Source organism: Ursus arctos, unplaced genomic scaffold (genome assembly GCF_023065955.2).
Source record: "Ursus arctos isolate Adak ecotype North America unplaced genomic scaffold, UrsArc2.0 scaffold_32, whole genome shotgun sequence".
NCBI classification, from domain to species: Eukaryota; Metazoa; Chordata; class Mammalia; order Carnivora; family Ursidae; genus Ursus; species Ursus arctos.
In genome coordinates this window covers 8,554,935-8,565,866 of record NW_026623008.1, presented here as the reverse complement: position 1 = coordinate 8,565,866, position 10,932 = coordinate 8,554,935, and the positions used below count along the sequence as shown (strand labels likewise).

The window sequence follows — 10,932 nt, the reverse complement described above, 5'->3', positions numbered from 1 at the left end:
CGTGTCATGGGTGTTAATGAACAATACAGAGTAGGCCATGCCTAGGTGCTGGGGAAAAGAGAAATCAGACTGTTTCGGCAAGGGAAATCCTCTACCAATTTGCTAAGTGGAAAAAAAGGACATAGACTATGACCCTACTCAGTAAAAATATCCTCTCATGGATACGATAGAGACAGTGCTAAAAGCAAATGACAGGCAAATGTTTGCAGTGATTACTTCCAGGTCGTGGGGTTGTGTGTATCTATAATTACATATTATATATTACACGTATTACTTCCTGGTAGTTTTATTTTCTTATTTATATTTTTCACTGTTTTTACAAATTTTTGCAATTAATATATCCTATTTGTACAGTCCAAACAAAAGCAACATATGTTATTTTTTGAAGATAGGTAGAATCCCTGGGAACGTGGGAGATCATCTCATCATACAGAGATTTACTCTGTACAGATGGTAGAAGTAAGCGCAGAGGGACCCGGCAGTAACCTCAAGATCACAAGACAAGCAAAGCGAAGAGGCATGAGTGCAGTCCAGGTCTTCTGTCTCCCAACTGGGACCCAGGGTGGGGAGTTTCTGCAGCTGGGGACAGGATTTGGTGCCAGAATCCACCGGATGTTTTTGAGTTCAGGAGGATGCAGACTGAAATTCCAGATCCTTTGAGAAGGAAATGGAAGGATGAGCAGAGGGGTGGAGAATGAGCGTATGTTGGCTGGCTCAGTTTTCAAAGCTCTTTCTCGTTCTGTGTTCACAACAGCCCTGTGAGTTGGGCAGTATTGCCCCGATTTGTGAAATAAGGAAACTGAGGACCAGAGAAACGAAGCAACTGGCTCAATATCACACAGCTGATGCAGGAGCACGGTAAAGGAGGCAACTTTAGAACCCACTCGAACTTTCCATTTGCTGGAATCCAAGAACCTCCATGGTCAGGTATTGTGGACAGAAAAATTCCTTGGGCCGGCGGGGGGGGGGGGGGGGGGGTGTTCCCGTGGTCCACATGCCCAGAGGCGGTGTGACTCAGGAGAGGCAATCCATCCGGGAGGCTGCTGGCCTTCCCTGGAGAAAGGATTCACCCGGCCGAAGCCTGCCCTCCATTCCTTCCGTATCTCTTTCCTGCTCCCTTTGCCAAATTGCTGGAACTTGAACCTGGTCCAAACTTCATCCAAAAGGAGAGCCTGTCTCCTTAACCAGCCGTGGCTGCTGCCCAGATGTTACTGCTGGTACGTGCTGCACGTGTTGTGAACGGTTAAAGGCTCAGGACTCTGGTTTCCTGGGAAGTTGCAGGAAGGATGGCTGGCCCAGATGGCAGTTGTCTGGTGCCAAGGGGTGGGGGTGCTTTTCTCACTTTCCTTGTCTTCTTTTATCCGTTTTCTTGGCGGAGCCAAGGAATGGTGCTGGCCTCTGCCACACCCTGCCGCCAGCCGGCCCGCAGCCTCCTCCCCCTTCACACCCATCAGCTAGTCCGACTGGCACTTAACCTCTTTAATAACAATAATGATAGGATTTCCAAGCTGTTCCGTTAAGTGAAAATAGAGAGATACATGTGTATATTATATGCTACAATTTCTGTGAATGAAAAATCACAGTGGTTGCATCTAGGGAGAGGGACAGACGGGAGAGGGGTCGGGAGAGGGGAGGACGTCCTTAGCACATTTAGAATGTGCACATTTAGAATAGGTAAAAATGGTGGTTATTTTCAGCCAGGCAGTATGCTAAATGTATCACATGCCCATGTCACTGAAGTCTGAGAGCGATCCTCCTCGGTTTTATAATCCCCACGTTATGGATGGAAACACTGAGGCCCAGGGAAGTCAGCGGACTTGCTAGCAAGGGGTGAGGCCAAGATTCAAAGCCCAGAGAGCTGGTGCCAGGGTCCTCTGTACTCTTGACCCCTGGTTTTGTTGTGGCTCTGTTGCTGACCCTGGGCTGTGATTCCCCTGCTGGGGTGGGAGGGAGGGTGGCAGGGAGTTAAGAGCACAAATAATGAGGCTTCCCTTTGACCCAGGAACCTGCTTCTAGGAATTGCTCCCCCTGAAACATTCACGTAAGTGGGCCGAGGTATATCTCTATTACACAGTTGATTGTAATAGCAAATGTAATTATGTGCGTTTACATTTACTGAACATTCACTATGTGTCATGCACCTTGCATTCCTTGCCTGCATTAGCTTATTTATTCCTCAAAAACACGACTGGCGGATTCTCTCCTCATCCCCATTTCACAGTTAGAATCAAGCCTGGTCCTTTGTTCTCACCACACTGTGCTACCCAAGGACTTCTGCCTTCCCAATGGGGTTGGATGGAGCCTGTCTTCCTAACAGTAGGTCATGGATTCCTGCACCCCCATGAACATATCCTGTGGGGTTTGTGAACCAGGAGGGAATTAAGAAGTGCGTTTATGGGGGTGGCTGGCTGGCTCTGTCGTAAGAGCCTGTAACTCTTGATCTTGGGGTAGTGAGTTTATGCCCCACCTTGGGTATAGAGATTACTAAGAAAATAAATAAATTATTTTAAAAATTGTGTTTATGCTTTGATAATAACCTTGAAGAAAAAAAAAAAGGTCACCATACTGTAGGATCACCTGGACAGGTACCTTCTCACAGGACGCTGGCACTCCGACTCAGCAAACACATCACTGTCTGCTCACAGCCCACAGGGAGCCACCTCAAATGACCGTTTAATTTTCAACAACTGGGAAGCACTGTCTGGTTTTGGAATGTCCTGAAACCACAGCGGAAACAATCGCCCCATTGTCCACCCCTGTGCTCATATTGAATTTTTTCCCCAGAAACAAAGCAAAATTTCCCTTTTGCATTGATGATTCACAATTTAAAGTCATTTTCAAATAATGAGACTTTAGTGTCTCATGTCATTTAATAAATTAAAACTCAGGGTGACATCAAAAGGACAGCTTGGTGTGGTAGAGAAATGGACACTCTTGGGTGGGATTCGTGTCTCTATATGCTGTACATGCAGCCAGACAGGTCTGGAAGAGTTGTCAATAAAATATTTCCTAAAAAGTCTAGTTACAGTGGTTACTTTACTCTTCTTTCTTTCCTTCTTTCCTTCTTTTCGTCTCTCCTTCCTTCCTTCCTTCTTCCTTCCTTCCTTCCTTCCTTCTTCCTTCCTTCCTTCCTTCTTCCTTTCTTCTCTACTAAGTTTTTTTGCAGGGAGGATCGTCATTTTTACAGAAAAGTTTCCTTCTTATTTTTTTTCACTCTTAGGGCTGTTGAATCCATCAGTAGCAAACGGGGCCCAACACGTGTTCGGTTTGGCAGGCTCAGTAATTTTTTTTTACAAGCGAGTTGGATGCTTCCACTCTTCCACCCCTCCCCCAAACCCCAGCCCTCCCTGGGCCTTCGCTCTATCAGCCCGGGATCCGAAGGTCCAGCCCCCACGGCTGCAGCCGTGTCCTCGCTGTGGCTCCGCCCCCTTTTCTCTGGCCCGCCCCTGTCTCTTCCCTCCGCCCCTGTCTCTTCCCTCCGCCCCCTCCTTTCCCGTGCGTCGCAAAAGACCCGGTGGCGCTTGACGGCCGGTGTTGTTTGACGGCCGGGGGCAACCGAGAAGGAGGAGGAAGCAGCGTTGGCTGCTGCTGCGGCGGCTGCGGCGGGGGCCGGGGTGGGTGCCGCGATCCGGGCCGGGGAGTGAGGCGCGGGCGGCCGGGCCGGTGGGCTGGGCGGCGGGCCCGGCGGCCGCCCCCGCGCCGCTCCTGGCGGCCCGATGTGGCTGCAGCAGCGGCTTAAGGGGCTGCCGGGACTCCTGTCGAGCAGCTGGGCCCGCCGCCTACTCTGCCTGCTCGGCCTCCTGCTGCTGCTTCTGTGGTTCGCCGGCTCCGGGGCGCGGCGGGCCGCGGGCGGCCTGCACCTGCTGCCCTGGGCCCGCGGCGACCCGGGCGCCGCCGAGCCCTCTGCCTGCCTGGAGGCGGCCACCCGCGCCTGGCGCGGCCTGCGGGAGCGCGGCGAGGCTGTCCCGCTAGGCCCTGGAGTGCCGGCCCTGGTGGCCAACGGCTTCCTGGCACTGGACGTGGCCGCCAACAGGCTGTGGGTGACTCCTGGAGAACGAGAGCCCGCGGTGGCGCCGGACTTCGTGCCCTTCGTGCAGCTGCGTCCGCTCAGTGCGCTCTCCGAAGCGGGAGAGTCGGTGCTGCTTCTCCGTGAAGGGCTGCTGCGCCGAGTGCGTTGCCTGCAGCTTGGGACCTCGGGTCCCGGTCCTGCGGGCGCGGTCCCCGGGCCCGCCTCGGCCTCCGGCCTGGTCACAGGATCCGGCCGCGACTGCGTGCTGCTGCAAGAGGACTTTCTGGCGCACCGGGGCCGACCCCACGTCTATCTGCAGCGTATTCAGCTCAACAATCCCACGGAGCGGGTGGCCGCGCTGCAGACTGTGGGGCCCACTGCCGGCCCGGTCCCCAGAGCCTTCACCAGTACCCTGGAGAAGGTGGGAGATCATCAGTTCCTCCTCTACTCAGGCCGGTCCCCGCCTTTTCCCACGGGGCTGGTGCACCTGGTGGTGGTGGCCGCCAAGAAGCTAGTGAACCGGCTCCAAGTGGCTCCCAAGACACAGCTGGACGAGACAGTGTTGTGGGTGGTGCATGTTTCAGGCCCCATTAGCCCCCAGGTGCTCAAAAGCAAAGCAGCCAAGGAGCTCAAGGTGCTCCAGGATTTGGCCCGAAAGGAAATGCTGGAGCTCTTGGAGATGCCAGCGGCTGAGCTACTTCAGGACCACCAGCGCCTCTGGGCTCAGCTCTTCAGCCCAGGTGAGGCCTGGCCAGTTCTTGGTCCACAGTCCACACCTTACACCAGGGTGCACACGGTCCACCCTGGAGATACCCCGCTAAAGTATGCAGAGGTGACACTGAAAGGGAGTAGTGGGGTGGTTAAAGGGGGCTTGGCCATTGACATGGGGCTGACTCTCTGCTCTACCACTTAGTATCTGTGTGACCTTGGACCAGTTAACTGATCTCCCCAGGCTTGTATTCAATAATAACAGAAGCACTGACCTCAGAGGGCTTTTGTGAGATTCTAGTGAAAGAATGAGCGTGAAAGACAGGTCTGTTATTTGTTCTTGTAGATGAGGACTGATTTGGAGAATGGATGTCGGGGTCGGTTTTTAAAGGATAAATCAACAGAGAGGCCTGGCTGTCCCCAGATTCTTTCCTCAGTCCCCCACAGTCTGGCTGGTGACAGGCATGGGCTTTTTTCTTATTTTTTAAAAGTGAATTCTGTGCCCATCGTGGGGCTTGGACACATGGCCCCGAGATCAAGAGTCACATGCCCCAGGCGCCCCCAAGGCAGGACTCCCACGAGGCTGAAGTGTGCCTTGGCCAGAGTGGCTGCACCTTTTCACTGGGAGGGAATGGAACCTCTTCCTCGGCAGGTTGGAATGGGCAGGTCAAATGAAAACTGCTTTCCCCCGTTGACAGTTGAAATAAAGGAAATCCTATTCTAGAGGAGAGAGAGAGTCTGGTTTCCAGGGTGCTTGTTGTCTAAATCCTTATACTTAGTTGCTCAACGTGTGTTTAATTCACTCAGCAAGTATTGATTGAATCTTGTCAGGGACTGTTCTCTCCATACGAGGGATACAGAAGTGAATAGAACGAAGTTTCTGTTCTCAGGGTGCTTGCTTAAATTCTGGATGGGAGGAAGGCGCTACTAGAAAAGTGAAAATCTGAATAAGCAAGATAACTTTTTAGAATAAAAAGTTCTGTCAAGTTGAAAGTATGTGTTGGAGGGTGACAGGGTGAGGGGAAGAGTGGGGTGGGGCCTCTGTTTAGCTCCAGTTGTCAGGGAGGCCTCTCTGAGGAGGAAGCACCTAGCTAAGACCTGAATAGCAAGAAACCAGCTGAGTGGTCATGTGGAGGGAGCCAGCAGGTCAGAGGCCCGAAGGCAGGAGCGGGTGTGGTTGAGGCCCGTGTGGCTGGCAGCTTGCATGCAAGGGAAGGGTGGTGATGGCTAGATCCGGAAGCGCCTGGTAGACCTTGGTGGGAATGGTGAATTTGCTTCTATTTGGGATGGAAAACCGAGCAGAGACAACCAGGAGCTGTACATTTTTAAAGCCCCCTCTGGCTGCTCTGTGCAGAGTGTAGACTGTAAGGGGACAAAAGTGGGACACAGAGACCCGATACGAGGATTTTGCAGGAGCCCAGGTGAAAGAGGAGGGTGGCTGGGACCAGAGTTGTGGCCACTCTGTGGAGGCAGAAGTGAACGGCTTCTGCTACTTTTGGAGCTGGTGCCACCAGGACTTGGCATGGACTGGACGTGGGGCGTGAGAATTTGAGAGGGACTGCTAAATTTGTGGGGAAGGCTTGAGCAAGTGTCCAGAGATAATCTGGGGAAGGATTGGTTTGGGGTTGGAAGAGTTCAAACCATGTCAGGTTCAAAACGCCTGTCAGGCATCCAGGTGGAGACACCCAACGGGCAGTTAGCTGTTGGAGTCTAGAATTCATACAGATTTGGGAGATGGGGTGTTCAGATGTCATTTAAAGCTCCAGGACTGGAGAATGGGTGTTAGCGAGGAGCAGGCTGAGACGGGCCAGGGCGCTGATGACAGGCTTCTGGAGGCAGAGGGCTGGACTTTTCACCTGCCACCATGTTCTGGCCCCGTCTGTGTTCTGGGCGCTGGCAGGAGGCTCCACTTCAAACAGGATTTTCGGTTTTGGGCCCACAGGGTCAACCCGGTCGTATGTGGGAGCCAGGCAGGATGACTTTCTCCCCTCTTCAGGGGAGACTGGAGCTGCCATGGACCTCCCTAGGGGCCAGAGCTTCCTTCTCTGCTGTTCCTCATGTCATGACCTCAGTCTCCCGGCCCCACTGTTCCTCCTTAACGTGCCCGGTTTGTGGTGTTACAGGTGTGGAAATGAAGAAGATCACGGACGCTCACACCCCGTCGGGCCTGACCGTGAACCTGACGCTGTACTACATGCTCTCCTGCTCACCAGCCCCCCTGCTCAGCCCCGGCCTGAGCCACCGGGAGCGCGACCAGATGGAGTCGACGCTCAACTACGAAGACCACTGCTTCAGCGGCCACGCCACCATGCACGCCGAGAACCTGTGGCCGGGCCGCCTGTCCTCGGTCCAGCAGATCCTGCAGCTCTCCGACCTGTGGAGGCTGACCCTGCAGAAGCGGGGCTGTAAGGGGCTGGTGAGGGTCGGCGCCCCGGGCATCCTACAGGGCATGGTGCTCAGCTTCGGGGGGCTGCAGTTCACGGAGAACCACCTCCAGTTCCAGGCCGACCCCGACGTGCTGCACAACAGCTACGCCCTGCACGGCATCCGCTACAAGAACGACCACATCAACCTGGCCGTGCTCGCGGACCCCGAGGGCAAGCCGTACCTGCACGTGTCCGTGGAGTCGCGCGGCCAGCCCATCAAGATCTACGCATGCGAGGCAGGCTGCCTGGAGGAGCCCGTGGAGCTGACCTCGGCGCCCCAGGGCCACACGTTCCCGGTCATGGTGACGCAGCCCATCACGCCGCTGCTCTACATTTCCACCGACCTCACGCACCTGCAGGACCTGCGCCACACGCTGCACCTCAAGGCCATCTTGGCCCACGACGAGCACATGGCCCAGCAGGACCCTGGGCTGCCCTTCCTCTTCTGGTTCAGCGTGGCCTCCCTCATCACCCTCTTCCACCTCTTCCTCTTCAAGCTCATCTACAATGAGTACTGTGGGCCTGGGGCCAAGCCCCTCTTCAGGAGTAAGGTATAAAGTCCCCTGTCTTCAGAGCCCGAGGCCCCGGCCTGGTGTTCTGTCCTGAGGCCGGCACAGGGGAGGGCCTGGGTGGTACTGGGGTCCCCTTCTAAGCCAGTACCCTCCACCTGCAACACAGAGAGCAGTGAGTGTGTTTAGAGAGGCTATCAAAAAGTGACTTCTAAGAGGAGATCATAGGAAGGGACAGTGGTGGGTAGCTGAGTCTGCCGGCCTCCCATCGACAGTCCGTTCCCTGCCCTGGTAAGTCACAGCATTTACAAATAATTGCAGCAAACCCCCAGGCTGACCCCAGCCTCGTCTAAGCTGCAGAGGGGACCCCTGTCATCACCCCTGAGGGCCTGTTCACTGCCTCTCGCCGTGGGCCAGCTACGGGGGTCATCTTGTCAGTGCCGAGCGTGATCCTTCCCCTCCTTTCCTAAAACATCTTTGCCCCCAGGAAGCCGTGACTTTGAGCGTGGCCCTTGTGGGACTCTCGGCCGGAATGTGTCTTGGGGATCAGGCTCAGTCTCGGGGAGGCCACCTCATCTGCCTTGCCAGCCAGCCCTCTGCTTTCTCGCTGCCAGGATTTCCCGGGAGAGGGAACAGAACGGAGTCCATTATTGGCAGTCACAGGAGAAAGTTCCTCAGAGGGGAGCTGGGCTTGCTTCTCTTTCTCTCCTCTCTTCTTGTCAGGCCAGTGAGTGGACAGACAACATTAGCTCCCGACCTGTGCTCCCAGCAGTTAAGGAGCCTGAGCCAACTCAGGAGAAATGCCTCATTACCTCCACAGAGGGCTTTGTGCCTTCTGGTTTCTGGTTCCTGGCCCAAGGCCAGGTGGAGAAGTAGCACTCAGCCTGAAGGAGTGGGAGAGAAGGGTGGGCAGCAGGTCTGAGCTCCAAGCTTGAAGAACAAGGGGAAAGTCAGATGAAAAAGAAATCTTTCCGAGCTGTAATAGAACAGCTGCTAAATTTGCACGGCGTGGGTCTGACAGCCTCTGTGAGGTAGGCAGGCTGCTTTTCCCTGCTGCTTCTGGCGTAGACCCATCTGCCCGTATTTTCCCACCTGATCCGGGAGGGGCAAGCCAAACCCCTAATCTGGGGTTGCTACCTCCTGTGCCTCCGTTTCCTCGGGCTCGAGCCGGGCCACGGTGGAGGAGAGCCTGGTGAACGCCACACTGGCCTGCAAAGCTGTCCGGGCCACGGGCTCCACGGTGGCTGTGGCACATCCCTGGGCCAGGAGCATCTGCAGAGCCTGGGGGGTGGGGGCACCAGGGTCCTCTCGGTCACCTGCTTCCCCTGGTAGTTGTGTCGCTTCCACGGGGTTGGCGGTGAAGAATAACAGCCTGTTTTGTTCATTGCACAGGAGGATCCCAGCGTGTGAGCGCACTGACAGCCCTGCTTTCAGCCCCGTCTGCACGAGACGCCCAGCGCTGACAGCCCTGCTGCACGAACAAGGGAGCCTTTGAAAGCACCCACCCTTTTGTGCCTTGTTGGGGACACCAGTGACGCAGAGCGCGTGTGGAGGTTCAGGAGTTGGCATCGGGGAGCGGGAGGGGAGGGCCAGTGGACTTTTTGTAAGCTTTCGACTCAATAAAATGAACCTAGATGGAAAATACTTGAAATTGAACTCACTCCTTCCACTCCCCCCGCTTCTGTCCCAGGACATAGACCCTCTTTTGAAAAGACTTGTCTAGGAGAAATTGTGTTCTATTCCTAATTTAATGTGTTCTTTCTCGACTGAATTTTTAATTTATTGTTGTTGAGATTTGGGGGGACAGCTTTCGCATCTGTTCGAGACAGTGAGTCACAGAAGTGATCTCCGACCGACACCGCCCCGCCTGTGCTGGGGGCGTGGGTCTTGGCTCGTCCCCGGGTTTGCACACTGTCTCTTTCTTATCAGGAGCCTGTGGAGGTCTGTGCTTTTGTACTGCTGGGCTTTAGGGGAGGTATTTAACTTTCTAGTGATTGATGATTGTTGGGTTTTGAAATACCAAAGCTTCTTTTTTGTTCTGTTTTTAAATAAATCTCTTTCAAACTTCCATGACCGGTTTGTGTGTGGTTGAAACCCGGAGACTTGGGGTCTTCCTCTGTCACCAGGCTTTTGGGTGGCGACTGAAGCAGAAGGGCCAGCCGCCTGCTGTAATTGTTTTCCCGCATCTAATTCTTTTCAGAAGATGTGGAGGCCGCCCCCTCACCGCTCCCCTGGGGGACTCACTGGGTCGCTGAGGCCACCGTTGCAGTGTCGGTCTCAGTGTCTCGGGTGCCGCAGCCCCGCTCACCAGGGAAGCCTGGTCACCTCGCCACCAGCTAAATGTTGCCCAAAACCGTGGGCCGGGAGAGAGCGCAAACAGACATGTCCAGCTTGACCCTGAGTCGCCCTGGCTCCACACCCCTCCTGCTTCCGCTCTGGGCAGCCAAGAGCTGAGAGGTGCCCTCCTCGCCCACCCAAGAGTCATTGGCAGGCCTACCCATATAGGGGAGCAGGAACCTTGGGGGTGCCGTTGGGTGTGTGGTTTAGGGTGTGGCGTGCCCTGCAGTCGTACGTGAAACGAAGCTGCTGGACAAGGGCCGCACTTCACAGTCCCACCCCCCTGCTTAGCTTGGGACCCCGCCTGCTGGAGGCTCCAGAAACGGGAAAAATAAACCCAAGGCCCCCCTGCCGAGAAATACTGCCTGACGGCCTAGAATCGCAGTAAAGGACTTGTGAGCAAGGGCATCGGGTGCTCACTGCGTGCTGGGGTCTGTCCACGGGAGAAGATCAGGTTAGAGAGTAGAGGAAGCCACCTGGGGCGGGGAGGCCACCAGGCTGTGGAGGCCGTGGAGGCCTCGGTGCCAGGCTGCGGTGCAGCTCCATCCACCTCCCCCACCCCGGCAGCTTCCTCCCGTGAGCAACCTTTGCTCCCCTTAGCGAAGGCATCAGCAGCCCGCCCCAAGAATGACAGCTGTCTGCCGGGAACATGGGCCACCCTCACAGGGAGGGAATGCAGGCGGCCTCAGCTCAGGGCAGGCGGGGCACTCAGCCCAGTGGGGCGCCCACGCCGTCCAGTAACGCCTCTCAGGAGGGATGCACGGAGGCTTTACCGAGGAACCCTAACCTGCACCGTGGGCCCCGCGGGTGTGCAAGCCCCTCGGAAGCTTCCCAGGTGTCACCTGAACCTGGTCCCCGTTCCCAGAGAGCGGGGAGGGACCGACGAGGCAGGCCACTGCAGGTGGGTAGATGGCAGGAGCAATAAGAAGGACAGTGGGGGCAC

At 55.6% G+C, this 10,932-nt stretch overlaps 1 protein-coding gene across 1 annotated transcript; it reads left to right on the top strand.

Moving 5' to 3' along the window:
* The first annotated feature begins 3,524 nt into the window (after positions 1-3,524).
* Positions 3,525-9,296, top strand: KIAA2013 (KIAA2013 ortholog). Its single transcript, XM_026519824.4, has 3 exons — positions 3,525-4,749; positions 6,841-7,694; positions 9,045-9,296. Exons 1-3 carry the CDS (start codon positions 3,717-3,719, stop codon positions 9,060-9,062), a joined length of 1,905 nt encoding a protein of 634 aa, XP_026375609.3. The 5' UTR covers positions 3,525-3,716; the 3' UTR covers positions 9,063-9,296.
* Positions 9,297-10,932: the final 1,636 nt, after the last annotated feature.